This window comes from Saimiri boliviensis, chromosome 5, assembly GCF_048565385.1.
Source record: "Saimiri boliviensis isolate mSaiBol1 chromosome 5, mSaiBol1.pri, whole genome shotgun sequence".
Classification (NCBI taxonomy): Eukaryota; Metazoa; Chordata; class Mammalia; order Primates; family Cebidae; genus Saimiri; species Saimiri boliviensis.
In genome coordinates, this window is record NC_133453.1 from 789,890 (window position 1) to 813,054 (window position 23,165).

Genomic DNA, 23,165 nt, shown 5'->3' on the forward strand with positions numbered 1-23,165 from the left:
CTCTCTCTCTGCCTCCCTCTTCTCTCCTGCTTCCTGTTCCATACCAGCAAAAGCTGGCAGGCTGACAGAGGCGGCCTCAGGACGGACTTTCCGGCTACTGACCGTTTTGCTGGTAAGTTGGACCCTGTCTGAAGACTTCCTGTCCCTGGGTTGTGTGTAGACCTGAGCACAGGGGTGTGTATTTTCTCAGTCGTGTGTGTGCCTTCTCTCTTCATACTGCACCCTCAGGTTTCTGGTGGTTCACCAGAGATGTCTCTATAGCTTCAGCTCCCAGCAGGAACTGTCTGCAGACATGTCTCCTCTGGATGTGTCATCTGGCTTCCATCAGTTTTTCATCTTTTTTTTTTTTTTCCTTAAATGTAAATTGTGTTTATTAGGTATCACCTGAATTGGGGTCTTCTCTTTAGGATTGCAGGCCTTAATTTTCTTGAACTTGAGAAGAGGCCTTAATTATGTTTTAAAAATTACACAAACTTCACTCCTTATGACTTGGCCTTGTGCCAGTAATTGATGGTAATTGTGTGAAGAAAATGGATTCTTCCTCACCGTAGTAGTTTGGAGCTCACCTGGAGCTGGGAAGAGGGAAGTAGAGGAGGCTAACACTCCTACCTAAGAATGCTGAATGTACCCCATTTTTCAAATAAGGGAGCTGCGGCTTTCAGAGGCCGTGTCCTGTGGAGCACTGTGGCTCTGCTGATCCGAGGAACTCTGTGCCCTGGGGCCAGGTTCCCCTTGCTGTGCAAGAGGAGAAGAACCAGTCAGTGCGGATCAAGGGTTTTTAGCGTGATTTGTGGGTCCGTTATTGTTGCTACAAAGCACTGAGGCTGCTTTTTCCTGTCAACACAGCTACCACCTGGTTAAGTCGAGGTTGGGAGGTGATTTAGTTTGGGCCCTGGGTGCACCTTGCAGAGACTGGCTGGCTTTTTGTAGCAACTGTCTTGATGCATTTAGTGAGCATTAAGAGGTGTGTGGTGAGCAAATTGACAGAATAACCAAGGTAGCTGTTAGGAGAATGATCCTTGTGGTGATCTGTGCCTGGAGCCTGGCTCAGACAGGTAGGTGGCAGGTTCCAGTGCCCGCCGCCCCGCCACGGGTAGGGGTGCTGCAGACTGTATCTCTGTGGCCCCTGGGGTGGAGAGATGGGTGTAGACTACCCCTGAGTGGAAGATGAGCCCCTCCATTACTGGCGACTGGAGGGGACAGCAGTTTTAGAACAAGGTTGTCCAACCCGCAGCCCAGGACAGCTTTGAACGCAGCCCAACACCGATTTGTAAACTTTCTTAAAACATGAGATTTTTTTTTTAAGTTTGTTAGCTATCATTAGTTTATTTTATGTGCGGCCCAAGATAATTCTTGCGCTGTGGTCCAGGGAAGACAAAAGATTGGCCCCCCCCGTTGTAAGACCTCCTTTACTTGCATTTTCCCCCCTTTTTATCACTTGGTGAGAGTTTAGATACTAGCATACGACCAAGGTTGTGAGGAAAATAAAGGTACAGTTTGCTGGTAAAAAAGAGGATAATATTTTTCCTGAAACTCCTAGGTTAACAATCTCATAGATAATTGAGAGTTGTACTTTGACTTCTGATTTAATTCTTCTTTGCTTTAGTGGTTTTCCTGGATTCTGTGTAGGTGTGAGATCAACCATGAGCTCCGTTGCAGTTTTGACCCAGGAGAGTTTTGCTGAACACCGAAGTGGGCTGGTTCCGCAACAGATCAAAGGTGACGGCCGTTCTATGTGCGCTTCCTGGTACCATCTAAGGCAGTGCTCCCTCTAAAGCCTTTACCAAACCCCGTGTCCTTTCTCGAAGTACCTTTTGGCCCTGTGATTGTGGGGCAGGGAGGCCCCACCATCTTGTGCACTATTTTGCATTGTGATGTATGCGGGGATGATTGGCCTGGCACAAGGAAATAAATCAGGTACAGTGAGATTTAAAATGGGGACAGCTTTCCGGAAAGCCAGTGAATTTGACCATTGGTAATTAATGCAGTCCTTTTCAAAACTGCTTTTTTCCTAATTGTGGTGAACTAGAATCTGGGCTGTGAGGCATCGCAGAGCATTGCTTAAGCCCGAGGATGAAGGCTGGGTCCTGGTTTCTCAGCCCTCCACTGGCTGGGGTGGAGAGCAGCACTGTGCAGTAGAATAGTCTGCGAGCCACCTGTCTAATTTTGAGGGTTCTCTAGTACTTACTAAAGGAAGCAAGTGAAATTAATTTTGGTATTAACCCAGTCTGTCTAATACATTGTCATTTCAACATCTTTTTAATGTAAGAAAAAGGAAAAACCATTGATATTTTAGATTGTTTCTCTTTAAAATCTGATGTGTATTTACAGCTACAGGACATTCCTTTCCATTTGAATGCCAAATTTTCATCCAGAATCCTTGGTCTGTGTTTAGAATTCATAAAATCTTCCTTTGAAAGAGCAGATCAGTTCTTAAATTAAAATTAATTAAAACATAAAATTCACTTTTCCTCAGTCACACTAGCCACATTTCACAAGCTCATTTCTAGTGGCTGCTGTGTTGGGCGTTGGAACCCCAGAACCTGCTTTGTTCTAGGGGCCTGGGATCTTCCTGCTTGAGCCAGCTTCCCTGTGAAGTCTGTTGTTCCCTTTCTAGAGAGGGCAGACAGCACCGAAAGGATCCACGCCCCTGTTGTGTCAGCACTGCCGGGTAGCGCGGCGTGTCCCTGGGAAGTCATGGGCCTGGACTCAGGCACAGGCCTGTCCGAGTCCAGAGGTCACCCCCTGTTTTCTGTCGCATCCATTCATGGTGTTTTCCAGTGGGCCTTGCTACTGAAGATGCCACGCTCAGCCCTGGGGATCGGGGGTTGCCCAAAACAGTCATACCCTCCATGGCTTGTGGCACACAGACATGAACAGATTGGCACTGTGAGGATGGAGGTGGTGCTGATCGGAGAACCCGATGTCCACAAGCCCTGCTGTCCTCTGCCTTGGGCAGGACAGGGGAGATCCGTGGTGACGGTTCCCACGGCCGCACGCTGCAGTGGAAAAGCAGAGTGCACCTCAGAGGCAATTCTTAGAGGTTGTGCCGGGTTGGACCATTAGTTTGCAATTGTAAGGGCCTACTCTGTGCCTACCATTGTCATAGTTGCGATTTTTAAAGTGTGTTAGACTCTAGAGGACTTAAAAATTGACGTAGCAAGGCTTGCTTTCAGGGCTGTGGGTAACGCCCCCCCCCATGGTCACTAAGGAAGGAGAACTGCCCAGACCCCAGGCACAACTAGTGCCTGAAGAATATCTTAGTTTATAGTGTCATTGCTCAGCTGTTTCCTTTATATAATCCTTCCTATATAATCATATATTAGTTTATAGAATTAGTGCTTGAAGAGTAACTTACTGCTTACATATACCTAGCATACTTAGTTCTGTATAACCTTTCTATATAATCACGTAAGTATTGTAGTTGGAGCTGTACTGACACATTTAGTGCTGATTTATAGAATCCTTCTATATAACCATATAGTAGTCTGTAGTAGCAGGAATGCCTAGAGCAGTCACAGAACAGAAGCAGTACATGGGAAAACAGCCAGACCAGGATGAGAACCAAAGACCCAGGTGGCGGCGGCCCTGCCTGAAAGGGCGTACGCTGTATGGCAGGCTTGGAGCAGGAGCCTCTCCTCCTGAGAAAGGAGCCGTAGTACCTTGCATCCGGTTCCTGTGGAAAGTCGGCCTCAGGCCCTAAATCCTGGAAGTAACCGCGGGAGAAGAACCCCTCTGGTGTGGCCAGTCATGGAGGCTGTACACCCTGTCAGTCTTTCCTCACTTCTGTGCTAGCTCAAATCATCCTCCCATAAATATCTTAAGAGAAGAGCACAAGTCTGTCAACTCCCACTGCATTGGCTTACAGTATCCTTCTATTAGAAACCCTCTGAAGCCTCCAGCCCCCAGATAAGAAGTGTCGCGCACAACATCTGTTGCACACAGCCCACCTCCTTGCCTCTGTGACCTAATGGGGGTGGACCCCTTTTCTTTACACGACCCTCTGCTATTGCACACAGCACGGCCTCCTACTGCGCACGGCCCACCTCTCTGCCCAGGTGACACAATGGGGTGGCCCCCTCACTTGTGACTCACGTGATTACGTATGCCCTATCACTAAGCCTATAGATGATGACCTCACTCAGGACCCTGCCCTCTGCTTGTACCTAATAAACACAGATGCTCTTGGGCATTTGGGGGCCACTGATCTCCGCTCACAGGTGGCGTGGCCCCCGAGTCCAGATGCTCTTCCCCAGTTCTTCAGTGTCCTGTCTCTTTACCTCTTGGATCCTGCACCTCAACACAGCATAAGGGACACCCCACGACCCTGTGGTGCCACCACAGCCTTACATCGGGTTCACCCTATTGGGGGAGTGGGGCTCACAGTGTCTGAGCTGATGCTTACCGGGGAGGCCATGTGGATGGGCGTCGGTCAGCGGCTCCTCTCGCGCACACTCAGGGTGCTGAGCGTAGCTTGGCTGTCAGAGACCTGGAGTTTCTGGCCTCCTCTAGCAGAGTCACTCATGGCGCGAGGCCTGGTGACCTCCTGGGGCCTTTCCCCATCACTGTGAATGAGGAGAGAGGGGTTGGGGAACTTGTCCCTGGAGCATTTGGTGTTTTTTTGTTTGTCTGTTTTTGAGCATTAAGACTCTTTAAAGTGTTTTTCATGTCATGCTAAAAGTAGTGCTGTCTCTTCATCTGTGTTGGCTGGTCCAGTTGCCACTCTGAATTCAGAAGAGGAGAGTGACCCTCCAACCTACAAGGATGCCTTCCCTCCACTTCCTGAGAAAGCTGCTTGCCTGGAAAGTGCTCAGGAACCCGCTGGAGCCTGGGGTAACAAGATCCGGCCCATCAAGGCTTCTGTCATCACTCAGGTAGAAACACTATTCTTTCTTTCTTTTAAAAATTTTGTCGTGCAACATGTCCATGTAAATTTTTTTAATTTTTAAAAATTCATTGCTGTCCTTTCTTAACCTATCCTTCAAAGTGTAGGATCGGATGGAAGAGTTTTTGAACATGCAAAAAATGAGAATGCTTTGAATAGCTAAAGGGAGAAGGCCTTCAAGTTAAATCACTCCCCACCCCAGAGATGTTTCTGTCGACCACTTGTGTCCTGTCCACCCTGTGTGCTAGCGCTCAGAGGGGCCAGCTCACCGTCGGTTCGCAGGCATCCTCTGTCAGACTTGTGGTCCTGTGTTCTGTTCTGTGCTCGTCTTTCCGCTTTCTGGAAGCGGTTAACCAGTTTCCTGGTTTTCTTTGGCTTCACTAGCCCTTCTCTCTGCTACCTGAATTTGAAATGTTGGTGAGTTGCAAAACTTTTATAAAAACTCCTATCATCCAATCGTGGTGGAAAATTACCGTCTTTCTGCCAGTGTCTTCCCTGAATTTTAGGCTCATAAACAGTTGCATCCCAGTCCGCATTTCCACCTGGCTGTTACCTTGTTAATGACTTTGTTCATGGTACCACTGTGTACTTGGTGACTCTGGTCTCAGACCAGGGTAGTTGATCCCTCCTGCTTCCACTTTGTTCCTCCTCGGTCCTTCTCCATAAAGCAGCTGGAGGGACCCCGAGCCACCAAGCAGAGTGCATCCTGCTGAAAACTCTGTGCTGATTTTTACTACAGGGTGGGCTGGGTGATCCTCTTAACTGCCCCTCTGGTGTGCTCACCAGGCTCCACCCCCTTTCACTTCCTCGGCTGTCTTGCTTGCACACCCTTAGTTCCCTCACCTCCTAGCATGGATCGCTGCCTCGTGCTTCAGGAAGGTTTCCTGGCCCTCCCTGGGGTCTGCCTCCCACTTTCTCCCAAACTCTCTTCTCCCTGTTGATTTCATCACAGCACTCACTGGCCCCTCATTCATTTGTGCAGCTGCTGCAGTTCTCTCCTTAGGACGTCAGCCTCCTGACCTTGGCACTTTCTCCTTGTCTTTCAGCGGCTTTATCCCAGGGCATGGAGCAGTGCCTGTGGGCAGGGCAGGGCTACTTCGTGAGCGGACGGTAATGAACGCGTGTCCCTTGCTCCGTGTCTGCTGCCCTTCTAGTCTCTTTACCTTCCCTTTTTTGGTCTTGTTTGAGCAGGTGTTCCATGTACCCCTGGAGGAGAGAAAATACAAGGATATGAACCAATTTGGAGAAGGCGAACAAGCAAAAATCTGCCTTGAGATCATGCAGAGAACAGGTGCTCACTTGGAGCTGTCTCTGGCCAAAGACCAAGGCCTCTCCATCATGGTGTCGGGAAAGCTAGATGCTGTCATGAAAGCTCGGAAGGACATTGTTGCTAGACTGCAGACTCAGGTATGTAGCCTGAGGCCTACTTCTCCCAAGTGACCCATACCACTGGCTCCTGATGCAGGCTAGAACTTTCCTGGACTCTTCCTACCCATGGGGCAGTTCAGTCTTTTGGAGGTAGGACAGCAACATTGAGAGTCCCCCTGGCATTTTTTGGTGAAAAAACCCACTAAACTAATAATAAAAGTGGGACACTTACCATTTTTGCTCTTTGAGTGAATGAACTTGAAAGTAATAATAATTTTTTCTTTTAAGAGACAGAGTCTCACTCTGTTGTCCAGGCTGTTGTGCAGGGGCTATTCACGAGTGTGGTGATGGTACACCATGGCCTAGAACCCCTGGGCTCAGGCAGTCCACCCAGGCTCATGGTTAGCTGGGTCACAGGCACACAGCCACGTCCGGCTGAACTGAAAATTAGAAGCTTGTCCCAGAGTTTGAGACACTTACACTAGGCTTGCTGAATGGTGAAAATGGGTAGTTCCATTGCTTTGCTAGTGTGTTCATTAAATGCTCATTACCAGGCCCCAAATTTAGGAGATTACAAGTTCAAATTCTGTTTTAAGCCAGTTTCTTAGTCTTTGGCAGTCTGATGCCAGTACTTGGACTTGAAGAAATTTGTAATAAATAAGCAAATCTCTGATGCATTTCTTCCTAAGTGGCAGCATTTAAAGACCAAAAAAGCATGTAAATAATGATATTAAAATGTTACGTGACCGCTGTTGTACTAGATGGGCTTATTTAGGAATCAGGGTTCTTCCCGTCTGCTGCTGAGTCTTCTTGATCTTGTGGGAGCTGGATCTGGGACACGGCGGTTGGACGGTGGGGCTCTGATGGAAGAGGGGCTGAGGGGTAGGAGCACAAGGCATAGCCAGGAGGCAGAGGAGTGCCGCCTGATGAAGTCCAGCTTTGCCACTTACTCAACCACATGAGGGTATCAGGACAGTCCCAAACCCCAGCTGGCTTCATGGAGTTAAACCATTAAGTGTTAATGAAGGTGATGGTGTTGCTTGTTACTGTCCAGCATTGTGGCTGTGCATAATGGGCTCTGAAAGTTGTGCTGGTGTCTGCTGGTTCATTACTCTGTTTTGTAATGAACACTGCAGGGGAAAGGGCCGCTTCACTGAATCTACGGATCAGAATGAAGAGATTGGCCCTGACGTACTCTCCTTCCCCTTACTTATCTTAAAACAAATTCTAGACACATTATTGTGCCTTACTTCAGAGGAGCCCGTTTTTATATATACATACATATAATAACTGTACTTTTAACTCATGTAATCGTATCGACGGTGGTTTCTTAATACCATGTCTGTGTTTAACCCAGGCTGTGTTTGGCCTTTCTGCGTCATCTCAAAGATGTTTCTTCCAGTTGGTCCATTCAAGTCAGTGTCCAAACAGGTCCCCGTGTTGCACTGATTGTAGAGTCCCAAGTCTCTTGTTCTGTGACGGTGCTTACTCCCTTCTACCCGCTCTTTTTCTTTTTTGAAACAGGATCTCACATTGTCACCTAGGCTGGAGTGCAGTGGTACAAACACTGCTCACAACAGCCTTGAGCTCCTGGGCTCAAGCGATCCTCCTGACTCAGCCCTTCAAGTAGCTGAGACTGCAGACATATGCCACCAGGCCCGGCCATTTTTTTTTTTTTTTTTTTTTTTTGTGGGGGGGTAGATACGCATTTTTACCATGTTGCCCAGGCTACTCTTGAACCCTTAGGCTCAAATGATCCACCCACTTAAGCCTCCCAAAGTACTGGAATTGCAGACATTAGCCACCATGCCCAGCCTGTCCTCCTTTTTTTTTAATGCCATTGATTATTGGGGGCAATGGGTGTTTGATTTGTTTTGCTATTCACTGATTATTTTTGGTGAACTGGTGTCAAATCTTCAGGGGCTTTGTTACTTCCACAGGCAGCTTGTTTGGCAAGAAGGCTCGGCAGGGAGCGGTGGCACACATCTGTAATTCCAGCACTTTGGGAGGCCAGGTGGGCAGATCACAAGACCATCCTGGCCAGTGTGGTGAAACCCCATCTCTACTAAAATACAAAAAAAATGAGCCGGGTGTGGTGGCGTCCTCCTAAAATCGCAGCTACTCAGGAGGCTGAGGCAGGGGAATCACTTGAGCCCAGGAGGTAGAGGTTGCAGTGAGCCGAGATTGTGCCACTGCACTCCAGCCCGGCGACAGAGCAAGACTCTGTTCCCCCCCAACACACACACAAAGATTCTGTAGGTGGTGCTGAGTCCTTGCTGTGATAGCTGGTTGTTCTGCTTGTTCTGATTTTGAGATTGGCCAGTAGGCTCAGGTCCGGTGTCTTCCCTTATAAAGTTTCTTGCCAGTCCTTGGTGTAATCATTTTACCATCCGTTGGTGATTACTGCCCAAATTCGCTAAGGTCTGCAGATTACGCTTTTCTGATTCTCTCCCTGTTCATACATTAGTTGATAGTTCTTGTAAAGAAGAATTTTTCTTCATCAACACTTGAGTGGGAAGTGCCAGATACATGATCGATTCTTTCGCAGTCTGGTGGCTTCGGTGTTGATCAGTGACTCTTGTTCGTGTCGTTACGAACTCGGGCATTTTTGGCATGTCTGTCACTCTTTATGTGGCAGTTGCCTCATCTTTGGCATGTGGGACCCCTCCTTTCAGTTTTGTTCCCTGCAGCTTTCTGCCGTGACCCATTAATATCAATAACTTCTTAACTTCTAACACAGAAAGACGCCTCAGGCTAGGCTTATGTATTTCCTTACACAGACCTTGAATCAGCTATTTTTCTGTGAACTCTGGACCTTTTCAGTAGGAAATTACAGTTGGACACTCCAGCCTCCACGAGTGCACATCACGACTGGGTCATCAAAGCTTCTAGACTGTTTCAGGAGACAGAGCTGGGAAAGTTGTGCTTTTAAGAAAGGAAAATCAGGCAGTGGCTCTCCCTTTGGGACGCCGAGGCCAGCCTGGGCAACATGGAGAAACCCCATCTCTACAAAAAACACCTGGGCATGGTGGCGCTCACCTGTAATCCCAGCTACTTGGAAGTCTGAGGAGAGAGGATTGTTTCAGTGTGGGAGGTGGAGGCTTCTGTGAGTGGTGTTTGCACCACCACAGCCCAGTCTGGGTGATAGAGGGAGAGCCTGTCTCAAAAAAGGAAAATTATCAGTTCAGAATCACTTGAAGCAATTTCTTTCTTCTGAGTTTTCCTGTCATCTTGATGTAGTTAGGTACATTTGTTTCAGTTTATTTTCAATGTTTTAAAAGTATTTCAACGTTTACATGTTTGCAAAGTCAACGTTATATAATAAAGTTCTTTCAGAGAAACGAGCCCAGCCTGTTAACTTTACCCTGCTCCCTCCCGACCTGTGCAGAGGGCCATTCCTGGTCCCGGTTCATCCTTTGTTGTTTGTGTTTGAGAGTGTGCACCCTTTCCTGTGCCTTGCTTTTTTTCTTCTATATTTAGGTGTCTGTATATCAACAAGTTGTGATTTTTCTCATTTCTTTACACAGCAGTGTAATACTCTGTAGGCGTGCTGTAATTTACCCAGCTCTCCTACTGATGGGCATTTGGGTAGTTTCCAGACTTCAGCTGTTACAAAATTATGTTACAACTGTTTCCTGTTTTACCCAGTGTATCTCCGGATAGATTCCTAGAAGTGAGCTGGCTGGGTCAAGAGGGAGACTGCATATGGAACTGGGCCATCTGATGCTACATTTCCATCCTTAGGAGTTAGTGTTTTGCGCTCTGATCAGCAGTACCCAAGAGCCAGGCTCATCACATACTTGGGTTTTGGCCAGTGTGAGAGGCAACTGAATACTTTTAATTTGCATTTTTCTGATGGGCAAGGCTGAGCACTTTTTCAATATATAAGGGCCACTTGCATTTTTTTAATTATATTGAGTCATAGTTAGGAAAGTTTTTTTCACCATCATGTCATAAGAAAGTTTATATTTTCTTCTGCTGCTTGTAAATATGTTCTTATATTTCAGTTCCTGATCTGTTTGGAATTTATTGCAAATAGGGTTAAGGCACTGATCGCGTTTCACGTTTTCCCATATGACCATTGATTTGTGAGCACCAGCTTTTGTTCTAACACAGGGTCTCAGCCTGCCACATAAGCTGAAGTGCTGTGGCATGATCACGGCTCACTGCAACCTCAATCTCCTAGGCTCAGGCAGTCCTCCTGCCTCAGCCACCCCAATAGGTGGGACCACAGGCGTGCATCACCACGCCCGGCTAATTTTTAAAATTTTTGTGGACGTGAGGTCTCACTCTGTTTTCCAGGCTGATCTGAGACTCCTGGCCCAAACATTCCTGTCACCTCGGCCTCCCGGAGTGCTGGGATTATAGGCATGCCAGCACCACCTTGAAAAGACCGTCTCCTCCAGTGCCTTGCTTGGGGGGCTGCTTTTATCACGTCCTGGATGTTCATATTAACTTAGGTCTGTTTGTGGGTTTTCAGTTCTGACCAGCAAGGTGGTCTGTCTTTCCATATGCTGATACTTCCTGTGTTACTGATAAGGGCGTCATGTTTAATGTCTAGCACCCCTGTTAACACCTCTACCCTGCACTGTTCTTTTTCAGAGTTTTCTTGTTTATCCTATTTTGTTTGTTTGTTCTGTATTACAACCTTTATAATCAACTGTTTGAAATGGTATTAATATTTTAAAGTTAATTGGGATAATTACCATCTTTATCACTTAAACCTTTTAGCTCTTTTGAGGAGCATTTTCCAATTCCAGTGCACAGACTCCACCTTGTGCTGGGCTTTTGTCTAGCTGTTTTCTCGTCCTTGTTTTTCCCTTTTTTCTATGAGAAATGCATCTTTTTCTTTTTCTTTTTCTTTTTTTTATTTCCCCCGAGACGGAGTTTCGCTCTTGTGACCCAGGCTGGAGTGCAATGGCGCGATCTCGGCTCACCGCAACCTCCGCCTCCTGGGTTCAGGCAATTCTCCTGCCTCAGCCTCCTGAGTAGCTGGGATTACAGGCACGCGCCACCATGCCCAGCTAGTTTTTTGCACTTTTAGTAGAGACGGGGTTTCACCGTGTTGACCAGGATGGTCTCGATCTCTTGACCTCGTGATCCACCCGCCTCGGCCTCCCAACGTGCTGGGATTACAGGCTTGAGCCACCGCGCCCGGCCCAAGAAATGCATCTTTTTCATTGTGTCTTCTAAGTGGTTGCTGTTTGTGGAAGTTAAAGCTATTAATTTCTTGATTTCAATCCGTTCTTTTTGCTGTAAATAGAATTTAGCCCAGTAGTGTTCTCAGCGTTTCTGGATATGCAGTCACGTGCTGCGTCTGTCCGGCCGTGGTGACTGTTTTCTCTTGTGTCCTTTTGTGGGTATGTATTCCAGTGGATGTTAAGTAGTGGTGCAGATACTCTTGAATTTACCCTAGCCTGGGAGTCAGGGTGAGTTTCCCCAAGCACGTCATGTTTAAGCTCATGCTGTTCTGATGGATGGGTTGGGGCTGGCGGGCAAGAATAAGCAAAGATGGTGTTCCTGCCAGAGCGAATGCCTTGGAAAAATCTGCTCCTTCAGAACCTGCAAATATTCTTATTTTCTTTGATTCTCTTCTTGCTCTAGGCCTCAGCAACTGTTGCTATTCCCAAAGAACACCATCGCTTTGTCATTGGCAAAAATGGAGAGAAACTGCAAGACTTGGAGCTAAAAACTGCAACCAAAATCCAGATCCCACGCCCGGATGACCCCAGCAATCAGATAAAGATCACTGGCACCAAAGAGGGCATCGAGAAAGCTCGCCATGAAGTCTTGCTCATCTCTGCCGAGCAGGTGAGGCCTGTGTGAGTGCCTCGTGCCCCTGCCTGTCTGCTGGTGCAGACCTCACTCCCTCATGGGTTGCCGTGTCCAGCATGGACTTGGAGGCATAGTGTGATGGGATTGGAAGGCTTCACTCCAACCCTAAAAAGTCCCGTCTGTCCCCAGTTGGTTTTCAGAGGCCTGTCCTCATCAGTTCTTCCCTTCCTTTCCAGGACAAACGTGCGGTGGAGAGGCTAGAAGTAGAAAAGGCGTTCCACCCCTTCATCGCCGGGCCGTATAACAGACTGGTTGGCGAGATCATGCAGGAGACAGGCACGCGTATCAATATCCCCCCACCCAGCGTGAACCGGACGGAGATCGTCTTCACTGGAGAGAAGGAGCAGTTGGCTCAGGCTGTGGCTCGTATCAAGAAGATTTATGAGGAGAAGGTACGCGGCATGGAGGAGACAGATCCCCGTGGGCAGGAAGAGAAACTAGGATGTGGGTCTGGAGATGCAGTCAGGGTCCGGTCTGCCCCTTACCTTTCCATCCCTGATAAAGATGCTCACTGTCTCGACGCTTGAGTGACCGGTGTGAGGTTGGTGCCCGCCCCTGCCTTGCTGTTGAGCATCTGCAGGGCAGCTGTCCTCGCTGTGCTGTCTGTGTCCCCGTCCTGGGCCTCTGGCTGTGCTGACAGGCTGCCAGCTACCCCAGGATCAGATGTACAGCTCACACTTGTTCACGTCTTGGATTAAGCTGTTGGCTCAGTTTAGTGAACTTTGAAGTCTGAAACGTGTTCCTTGCTTGAGGAAAAGGATTGGGTGTTTTCCAGTGTTTAAGGACAAAGGTGTCAGCCGGCAGGTGCCTAGACTGAGAGGAAAATCCAGTCCTTGAGCAGTGAGGCTTCTGGGAATGGGCTGGTCCTGATCACTGGTTCACTTGTTGGGCCCAGCTTCTGTAGTCTGGGCAGCACGGCCGTGCCCGCCCACCCGCCTCCCACACCTTTCCCTCTGACTGCCCCTCATGGTGCTCTTACGTAGAAAAAGAAGACAACAACCATTGCAGTGGAAGTGAAGAAATCGCAGCACAAGTACGTCATCGGGCCCAAGGGCAATTCTTTACAGGAGATCCTTGAGAGAACCGGCGTTTCCGTGGAGATCCCACCCTCGGACAGCGTTTCAGAGACCGTGATACTTCGAGGCGAGCCTGAAAAGTTAGGTCAGGCGTTGACTGAAGTCTATGCCAAGGTAAGTGCCTCTGAAGTTGAGGCGCATCCCCTTCAGTGGGGTCCCCGGGGCCTTCGTGCGTGAGCTCTTACTCGTAATCCTGGGGCCTGGACACAGTGCAGGTTCCTGGGTTTGGGGAGTGTTCGCCTCTCCCAGGTGAGCAGCCTGGCTTCCGGGGTGACCCGACCTTGAGCTCCGCAAACCCATGGCTGTTGTCCCGTGTTCTCAGGCCAATAGCTTCACCGTCTCCTCTGTCGCCGCCCCTTCCTGGCTTCACCGTTTCATCATTGGCAAGAAAGGGCAGAACCTGGCCAAGATCACTCAGCAGATGCCGAAGGTCAGGGCGCGTGTTTCGCCAGCTGCATTGAATTTGTCTTGTTTTCTCTTCCTCTGTTTCTGACATTGCTTTGTTGGCCTTTATCCCGTGAATACCCTTGAAAAGTGGTGTATTTTTCTAAATTAACCATCCTGTTTGACATGGTCAGCTTCACGGTTGGCTGAGGAAGGGCAGCATAATGCATGTTGATGTCTGTCCATCCTTCTGGCCTTTAACCAGAAAGGGTTGTGTATTGTTAGGTTTCATACGTATTTTAAGAAACATGTCATTTAGTAATTATGGTGAAATAACTTCATAATAGTTTGAAGAGCAGAACTTGTACATAAATTGTATTAAGTGTGAATTTAAAGCTTTCTTAGGTTACCAAAGGAAATTGTAGCATCCAGGAAACATGAACAGAAAAGAAATACCAGGGAAAACAGCCATCATATTTAACCCCTGTTCTGTTTAGACTTAGTTTCCGGTTAATGTTACTGTCCTTTTTAAAAATAAAATTTATTTCATTCTTTCTAGTTACAAAGTCTCACTCTGTCACCCAGCTAGGGTGCAGTGGCGCAATCATAGTTGACTGCAGCCTTGAACTCATGGCTCAAGCGATCCTCTCATCTCAGCTTCCCAAGTATCTGGCACTTCAGGCGTACACCACCACCCCAGGCTAGTTTTAAAATTTTTTGTGGAGGCAGGGTCTTGCTATGTTGCCCAGCTCGAACTCTTGGGCTCAAGTAGTCCTCCTGCCTCAGCCTCCCAAAATGTTAAGATTACAGGTGAGTCACTGTGCCCAGCTCCTTTTACTTTTTTTTTTTTTTTTTTTTTTTTTTAAGCCAGAGTCTTGGTCTGTTGCCAGGCTGGAGTGCAGTTGTGTGATCTTGGCTCACTGCAACCTCCACCTCCTGGGTTCAAGTGATTCTCCTGCCTCAGCCTCCCAAGTAGCTGGGACTACAGGTGCCTGCCACCATGCCCGTGATCCGCCTGCCTTGACCTCCCAAAGTGCGAGAATTACAGGCATGAGCCACCATGTCCGGCCCCCCTTTTACTTTTTATAGTTTCATGTAAGGACCAGTCTCCCTTCCGTAACTCCTTACCTGGAGGGTAATAAATTAGGAAAGCCAGCAGCCTTGTCTGTGTTGAGCAAGTTACTTTACCACCTTTGTGCAGTTATACTAGTTTTAAAATTCCGTCCATGCTCTGTCTCATTCTTCATGCAACTAAAGAGTACTAGGCCTTTTAAAAGTTAAGATGATGCCTGAGCACATCACATGCTTTCTGTGAGTGGCCTTTGTGGGGACAAACAGTGTTGTCAGTGAAAGGCAAGATTATTAGGCCACAGTATTTAGTTTCCTGATAATGGCTTCTAACCCTCCCTTTCAGCTTTGTTGGTGCCTGTGGATATGTCCCTCCCTCCCTCACATCTGTATGAAGCGGTTTGGGATCAGCTGCCACTCCCAGGAGGGCACTTGTGTGCTCTCTGAGACTGCTCACTGGGAGCTGAGGAGCTGCCACTCCCAGGAGGGCACCTGTGTGCTCTCTGAGACTGCTCACTGGGAGCTGAGGAGCTGCAGCTGTACCATCATGTTTTAGCTGTCTGTCTGGTTTTGGTGTGGGTAGGTTCACATCGAGTTCACAGAGGGCGAAGACAAGATCACCCTGGAGGGCCCCACCGAGGATGTCAATGTGGCCCAGGAACAGATAGAAAGCATGGTCAAAGATTTGGTAAGGTGCCCCTTGGAATGTTGTGTGTGCTGGTGACAAGGGAGGCTCTGAGTTGGGCGTGGGTGGTCATCTCTCAGTGGCATGCCACGTGGCTGGGCACAGACACCACAGGGCATCCTAGCTGGCTGAGTAATAGATTCTGAAACTAGAAGCTGGCTGAAGTCCCGGGAATAATCCTGCGTAGAGGAAACTCTGTTTTGAAGAAGGCATCTTTCAGGGGAGACGCGGGGGTAGTCTCCAACAATTCTGACAGCTGAGTGGTCAGAAGATGCAAGTGTGGAGACTGCTGGGTTTGGGGTTCAGCTTGTTGGTGAAGTAACCAGGCGCATCTGTGGGCCTGTGTGCTCCTCCCGCAGATTAACCGGATGGACTACGTAGAGATCAACATCGACCACAAGTTCCACAGGCACCTCATTGGGAAGAGTGGCGCCAACAGTGAGTGAGGCTGGCTGCTGCGGTGGGGCCGATGTGCCCGGAGACGCTTGGCCGAGGGTGTCAGCTGTGAGAGCTAGGACGTCTGTGCAGACAGGCCGGGCCCAGTGCTGCCTGTCAACGGGAGTTTCGGACTTCACATCCTCCTGTCTGCTGGAAGAGGCCCCTTTTCCTTTTTCCCTGGGCACAGTGGTTGGATTAGAGCTGTCTGGCCAGTGGGTGACTTGTCACTGTTGGAAATCCACCCGGGTCCTCCCTGAGTAACCCCCAGGGGCCGCGCTGCAGCAGCATCCTTCACAGTTCAGGCAGACCTGCTACGTCAGCCCGTCAGGGTTTGTAGTACTCGTGTCTTCCGAACATGGAAACTACTGATCTGGAACTCACTGAAGAGTGAAACATTTCTAGATTATACCCAAGTAAAATAACATGGGGAGGGAGGGAGGCAGTCCTTTTTTTTTTTTTGAGACAAGGTTTCGCTCCGTCACCCAGGCTGGAGTGCAGTGGCACAGTCTCAGCTCACTACAACCTCTGCCTCCCAGGCTCGAGTGATTCGCCTGTCTCAGCCTCCTGAGTAGCTGGGACTAAAGGCACCTGTCATCACACGCGGCTCATTTTTGTACTTTTAGTAGAGACAGGGTTTCACCATGTTGCCCAGTCTGGTCTTGAACTCCTGGTCTGCCCACCTTGGCCTCTAAAAGTGCTGGGATTAAAGGTGTGAGCCACCCCCCTACCAGCAAGGGGACTCTGTTGCAGAAGCAGTGATGTGTCAGCCTGGGTGGACGTGTGCCTCACTGTGCCAGGCTGCAGGTGCAGCACGGCCCCAGGATGCTGTTGTGACGGTGTCATGTGAGCACACTGCTGCAAGTCCAAGCATGTTTTTTATTTTTATTTTTTTAGTTTTGAGACAAGAGTCTCTGTCACCTAGGTCTCTGTCACCCAGGCTGGAGTGCAGTGGCGTGATCTCAGCTCACTGCAACCCCTACCTCCTGGGTTTAAGCGATTCTTCTGCCTCAGCCTCCCAGGTAGCTGGGATGTAAGGCATGCACCACCACGTCGGGCTAATTTTTTTCTTTTTTTTTTTTTTTTTTTTTTTTGAGACGGAGTTTCGCTCTTGTTACCCAGGCTGGAGTGCAATGGCGCGATCTCGGCTCACCGCAACCTCCGCCTCCTGGGTTCAGGCAATTCTCCTGCCTCAGCCTCCTGAGTAGCTGGGATTACAGGCACGTGCCACCACGCCCAGCTAGTTTTTTGTATTTTTAGTAGAGACGGGGTTTCACCATGTTGACCAGGATGGTCTCGATCTCTCGACCTCGTGATCCACCCACCTCGGCCTCCCAAAGTGCTGGGATTACAGGCTTGAGCCACCGCGCCCAGCCTAATTTTTTTATTTTTAGTAGAGATGGGATTTCAGCATGTTGCCTAGGCTCGTCTCAAACTCCTGGGCTCAGGTGATCTGCCTGCCTTGGCCTCCCGAAGTGCTGGGATTACAGGTGTGAGCCACCACACCCTGCCAAGAATGTTTTTTTAAACCTCCTCCTCTAGCTGTGTGGCTGTACCCACATATGACAGTGCTCGTGTGTTCTGAAGACAAGTGCACATGTCATGTGTGTCACCTTCGGGTGGAAGGTGAAAGGGAAGCACGTCCCCATTCCTAGATAGTTCATGGATGAAGGAGTTTTCCCAGGTGGTGGGACCAGGACTGCTGGGCCTGTGCGTGATGAGCTCTCTGGTGTCACTCTTAAGTTCTGTGGGCATTTTACATGACAGCACAAGAGTCAACAGGCACAAAGTGACCTTTATGCACACTGAACCATGGGCACACTATAAACTTGCTTTTACGGTTTTGTTGTTTTGCTTAACTGCAGTTTTTATTTTGGCCTGACACAGTAGCTCTTGCCTATAATCCCAGCGTTTTGGGAGGCCAAGGCAGGAGGACCACTTGAGCCCCAGAGTTCGAGATGAGCCTGGGCAACATGATAAGACCCCCATCTCTACAAAAAAAGAAAAATTTAGCCAGGCCTGTGGTCCCAGCTACTCAGGAGGTCAAGGCTGCAGTGAGCCATGATTGTGCCACTGCATTTTAGCCTGGGTGACAGAGCAAGACCCTGTCTCAAAATACGTATATATGGAAGTCCAGTAGTATAATTCTAAGATGAATTTCTGGTTTCTGCTCCCTAGAAATTGCAGAACGTAGCTTAGTGAGGCGTGTCTGTTTTCTTCTCACGCGGTTCCTACCTCTCATTTTCTTTCGTGATCTAAACACACCTGCCGCTCAGCTCCACGTCCTCTGCGTCTCTTGTCTTGCATTGCTCCACCCGGAACAGCTGCACGTCCATATCAGCCTCTCAGCGCGTGGCCTTTTTGCCGCCTCTGCATGTGCATGCGTTGGGGTGGAATGCACAGAAAGCGCTCCTGGCGTCCTCCCAGCAAGCAGGGCTTTCCTCTGCCACACTCCCTGTTTCCCCGTGACACAGCGTCTCAGTTTTGGGGGCCTGGAACTCTAACCTGGGGTTCTATCCAGAGAAGTGGATAGCAGGAAGGTTTGCAGCAGTGCTTGTCTTGGACACAAGGACGTGCTCAGTTGGATCTGAGCCAACAGTGAATGGGGTCTTAGGCATCAGCGAGTGCTTCTGTGTGCAGTTGATGTGTGTGATTTTTTTAACCTGAGAACAGTAATTCCCAAACTTACTTGCACGTTAGAAACACCTGGAATCTTTTAAATTCTGAAGTCCCAGCTGTACGTTAGAGCCTCTCAATCCCAAGACTGGATGGCCCCAAGCATGAGTTAGTTGAAGGCCTTGGGGCAATGCCAACCTGTGGTCAAGTTTGAGAGCCCGTCCTCCAGAACCCTTGTGATCGGGTGAAGATCGTAACTGGCCCCTATTCTAGGCAGTGGTGATTCTTGTTTTGGAACTTAAGCATCGTTTTTGGTGAATGGGAGTCACTGATAAGGTCGTTGCGTGCTTCGCCCTGTCCTGCCTGGTCATTAGCCATCGGCAGAATGTTGTTGTTCTGTATCCTAAATGTGTTTCCTTTTGTGTTCTCAGTAAATAGAATCAAAGACCAGTACAAGGTGTCCGTGCGCATCCCTCCCGACAGTGAGAAGAGCAACTTGATCCGCATCGAGGGGGACCCGCAGGGTGTGCAGCAGGCCAAGCGAGAGTTGCTGGAGCTTGCGTCCCGCATGGTAAGCACCACGGCCCCGGCCTCCCTTCGTTGTGGCGAGCAGCCTTGGAGAATGGAAGTCAGCAGGTCGCACATGCACTGGAACCGGATCTGTCTCCCTCCCTGGGGCCACACTTCCTTCGTCCTCCCCCGGTCACCTGCACGTCTCGCCCTCCATGTCTGTGCTGTGCTAGAAAGGCACAGAAATTGTGTGGCAGCATCTTGGCCTTGGCCGCACCCTGGCTTCCCAGATGCCTGGGTACCAACTCCAGAGACTGTGACACACATTTCTGGATTCTCAAAGGCATCCCAGGTGGTTCTCACGTAAGGCCAAACCGGAGGGTCGCTGCTACATCACCCGCAAACCTGGAGTGGGGGCTGTTGCTGTCTGCCATCCAGCAGAGGCACTGCCCTGGGCTCCCCAACATTTGTACGCGCTTATGCCAAGCTGTAAGCTCCCTTGCTTCCGTGAGTCAGATGCCCACCCTTGAAAGTCTCTGGGTACCTTTAAGTATCCAGAGAAGTCAAATATTACGTGAGTGTCCACGGCAGCACTTCTGCCTGCATGAGGAACAAGTCCCAGGGTTCCCTGTCATTTGCTCAGCCCGGGGAATTCTTTGTTCATCTCACCCCAGTCCCCGTGTGAGGAATCTCAGACTGGCAGACCTCTTCTGTAACCCCGAGCTGCAATCCAGCGTGGTGCAGCCTCCCACTGCCTGCAGCCTTCTCGGGGCTCAGCCCCGGCCTCACACCCGAGCTTCTCCTCACAGCCTGGCCTCCAGCCCAGGGCTTTCCCTGGCTGCTTTATGCCCTTCCTGGTTGCTGAGCCCTTACTTCTCTGTCATCTGATAGCAGTTTGATCTGGAATTCTCAGGAACATTTGGTAGGTTGGTGTTCTTCCCTGGATTCCAGCCCTGGTTATTCATCTGTATTCCTTCTGACATTTTAGTGGGACCTGTGGAGGAGTTGAGAGCCACATGGGTTCAGTGGCCTCTGTGGAACGTTCTTACCCACGCAGGCAAAGTGGTCCGAGCCACCCTCTATTCAGAAGGCATCACCCCCTGCTATGCAGAATGCTAAGCCTCCAAGTAGAAGAGCTGGACCTCCCCTCTAGTACCTGTTAGAACAGAAATGCTCACTGAGTTGCTTTGGTAATTACCACTATCATGATAGCACTTCTGTTTGAAGGGTCCTGCAGTGAGTTCTCTAACTGTACTTCGTTCAGGAAAGTGACGCTCAGCCAGTGTTGCGGAGCGTAGCGACGGTTGGCAAAGGTGCTCAAAATGCCCCACGCCTTCTGATGGCTGGTTGCTCCCAGGGCTGCTACAAGGTGCCACCTAGAGGCCACCTCACTTGCTTCCAGAAGGACTATGCCTGCCCGGGGCTCCCTGGTGTCCCCTTGAGTCAGCAGGGAGTCGCTCACCATGCTTGTGGTAAGCGACATCTACTTTAATTGTGTTTTTAGGAAAATGAGCGTACCAAGGATCTAATCATTGAGCAGAGATTTCATCGCACAATCATTGGGCAGAAGGGTGAACGGATCCGTGAAATTCGTGACAAATTCCCAGAGGTAAAGTTTCCCAGAGACTTTATTTAGCCCTATAGGAGTGATCCAGTCACACTTGAGGAATATTTGATACCTGGGAATCCTGTCCTTCCTCATAATTGAACTTAGGCTCCTGACGATTTGTTCCAGGTTATCATCAATTTCCCAGACCCAGCACAGAAAAGTGACATCGTCCAGCTCAGAGGACCCAAGAATGAGGTGGAAAAATGCACAAAATACATGCAGAAGATGGTGGCAGATCTGGTAGGGGGCTGTTTGATATTCTTTCTTGTATGGCAGCGTCAGGTGGGTGGGGTGTGCGTCCTGTCAGAACTCCTGACTCCCCACTAGGACCTCTGCTCTGCCATCTCAGGGACTTGGGACAAGATGGTGACAACTTCTCACTTAATACCTGGGTGTTTGGATTGGCAGTCACTGTCAAGACTGCAGTGGTTTTGGAGATTTGCCTTTTCTCATGCCCAGCTACCTTACTTCCTTGAGTCTTCAGATACCCAGAGACACTGTGCCATCTAGTAAGATGAGAGGTATAACAGGTGAAATGGGGAGTCATATACTGATCTATTATTTTTCTCAAAAACTGAAATGGGAGCAGGTTTAGAACGTGTATCGAGTAGTGGATGGGAAGGCCACAGGCTGCCATGTATTTCCATGGGCTTCAACTTCGCTGCTGGCTCTCCTGAGAGAGGCGACAGTGAGGGACTCCAGCGCTGTGAGCTGCAGTCACATCACTGCCAAGTGCTGAATTCCCCGGAGTTTAAGGGTCCATGCTGTCTCCGTGTGTGTTCTGAGCCCCTTAGCCAGCTCTGATACTGACACTGGACATGAACTCTCTCTTAGCCAAAAAGTGGACTTATAGCTGGGTGTGGTGGCTCGCACCTGTAATTTCAGCACTTTGGGAGGTGGAGGCAGGCGGATCACTAGGTCAAAAGTTGGAGACCAGCCTGGTCAATATGGTGAAAACCCATCTCTACTAAAAATAAAAAAATTAGCCAGGTTTGGTGGCACATGCCTGTAATCCCAGCTACTCGGGAGGCTGAGGCAGAAGAATCGCTTGAACCCAGGAGGTGGAGGTTGCAGTGAGCCGAGATGGCACCACTGCATCCGGCCTAGGGGATAGAGTGAGACTCTGTCTCACCAGGGGAAAAAAAAAAAAAAAAAAAAAAAAAAAAGTGGACTTGCATCCTTGCATCGATTGACTGTAATTTGCAAGGTCAGTTAGTTGGTGGACAAATGATCTCACCCTCACAACAAACCTCTGAAGGTCTGTGTGCAAATACCAGTTCCCTGTCGTGTTCGTGCTGCTCCTGGGGGAGAAGAGTTACAGTACTTCACTCTGGCACAGGTGGTGAACTGGGCTGTGGTTTTTGTTTTTTGTCTTTAAGGTGGAAAACAGCTATTCGATTTCTGTTCCGATCTTCAAACAGTTCCACAAGAACATCATTGGGAAAGGAGGTGCAAACATTAAAAAGGTGATGGCTTGACCCCTGCGTGTCACTGCTTTTGCCCTGCCCTCTGTAGTCCTGCGCCGTTTCAGTTTTAGACGAGAAGGGACTCTTCCTCACTTCGAGCCCTGTGCTCAACTGTGTCTCGACTCTGGGAGAGCTCTAGTCAAGCTTCTCGTGGTGATCTCTCTCCCTGTAGATTCGTGAGGAAAGCAACACCAAGATCGATCTTCCAGCAGAGAATAGCAATTCAGAGACCATTATCATCACAGGCAAGCGCGCCAACTGCGAAGCTGCCCGGAGCAGGATTCTGTCTATTCAGAAAGACCTGGTAAGGGGAGGTGTTTTCTAACAGAGATCCGCCAGTAAAATCTCTACCGGCCACTAAGATTGAGCCTGGGGTTGAGTCCCGCAGGGTCACTGGGCCAGGCAGACTCAGGCAGTAGATGCAGAAACTTGCAGCTTCCAATTCAGGCAGCCGATGGCTCGGTCAGCAGTTTTCAGCGTTTGTCTGTCATGCCGCTTACTTACCTAGACCTGCAGCAGTAAGGTTTGACGTGAGTACTTGTCTGGTTAGACATTTTCCTTCTGTTACTTGAAAACCTTATCAGAAGGTATTGACAGTATTTTCTTTCATTTAAAAAAATAAACATGCCATAAATTGTACATATTTGCGATGTGCGGTTTGATAGTTCTGACATCTGTGTACATCCATGGAATCATCCCCAGCAGCACCCCAGAAATCCCTTGCCATTTTGCATTACGGTCTCCCTGCTTTGCACTCCTGCCACCCCCACCGCCCTGTCCGCAGGCGGTAGATGCATTTGGATGTCTGCACTTGGGGGTGAATGGAGTCCCGGCATCTTCTCTTTATTGGGCCCATCTGCTTCCACTTTGCAGGATATTTTGACATTCGTCTGTGGTGTCACTTGCATCATTGCTTTGTTCTTTTTTATTTCAGGGTAATATTGTACTGTATGGATAGCTCATCTGTTTCTTGCTGTGTGTACTTGGTAATTAGTGTCTTTCAAGGGGTTTTCTATTTTCTCCAAGTTGTCAAATTTATTAACATGAAGTTTTTCAGAATATTCCTGCATTATCCTTTCGCCGTCAATACTGATGTCACCTGTCGTTCATAACATATGTAATCCATGCCATTGTAAAATGATGTCTTTCCCTGGTACTGTGCTTGGCTCTAAAGTCTGTGTCACCTTTTTTTCCCCCTTCTAAGGATGAGGTCTTGCTGTCGTCCAGG

The 23,165-nt window shown here is 49.1% G+C and overlaps 1 protein-coding gene across 4 annotated transcripts in view; it reads left to right on the forward strand.

The window, feature by feature from the left end:
• The window catches only part of HDLBP (high density lipoprotein binding protein), an 82,391-nt gene that overhangs the window by 44,193 nt on the left and 15,033 nt on the right, over positions 1 to 23,165 (forward strand). For all 4 annotated transcript variants that reach the window (XM_039469640.2, XM_039469642.2, XM_039469641.2 and 1 more), the window contains exons 2-16: positions 48 to 112; positions 1,607 to 1,719; positions 4,717 to 4,874; positions 6,077 to 6,292; positions 11,858 to 12,064; positions 12,265 to 12,480; positions 13,072 to 13,278; positions 13,487 to 13,594; positions 15,200 to 15,304; positions 15,661 to 15,739; positions 18,784 to 18,923; positions 20,367 to 20,471; positions 20,598 to 20,711; positions 21,851 to 21,937; positions 22,110 to 22,241. In XM_039469640.2, coding sequence (XP_039325574.1) covers positions 1,644 to 1,719; positions 4,717 to 4,874; positions 6,077 to 6,292; positions 11,858 to 12,064; positions 12,265 to 12,480; positions 13,072 to 13,278; positions 13,487 to 13,594; positions 15,200 to 15,304; positions 15,661 to 15,739; positions 18,784 to 18,923; positions 20,367 to 20,471; positions 20,598 to 20,711; positions 21,851 to 21,937; positions 22,110 to 22,241 — 1,950 coding nt within the window. In that variant the 5' untranslated portion in view covers positions 48 to 112; positions 1,607 to 1,643. The remainder of the gene's footprint in view (positions 1 to 47; positions 113 to 1,606; positions 1,720 to 4,716; positions 4,875 to 6,076; positions 6,293 to 11,857; positions 12,065 to 12,264; positions 12,481 to 13,071; positions 13,279 to 13,486; positions 13,595 to 15,199; positions 15,305 to 15,660; positions 15,740 to 18,783; positions 18,924 to 20,366; positions 20,472 to 20,597; positions 20,712 to 21,850; positions 21,938 to 22,109; positions 22,242 to 23,165) is intronic.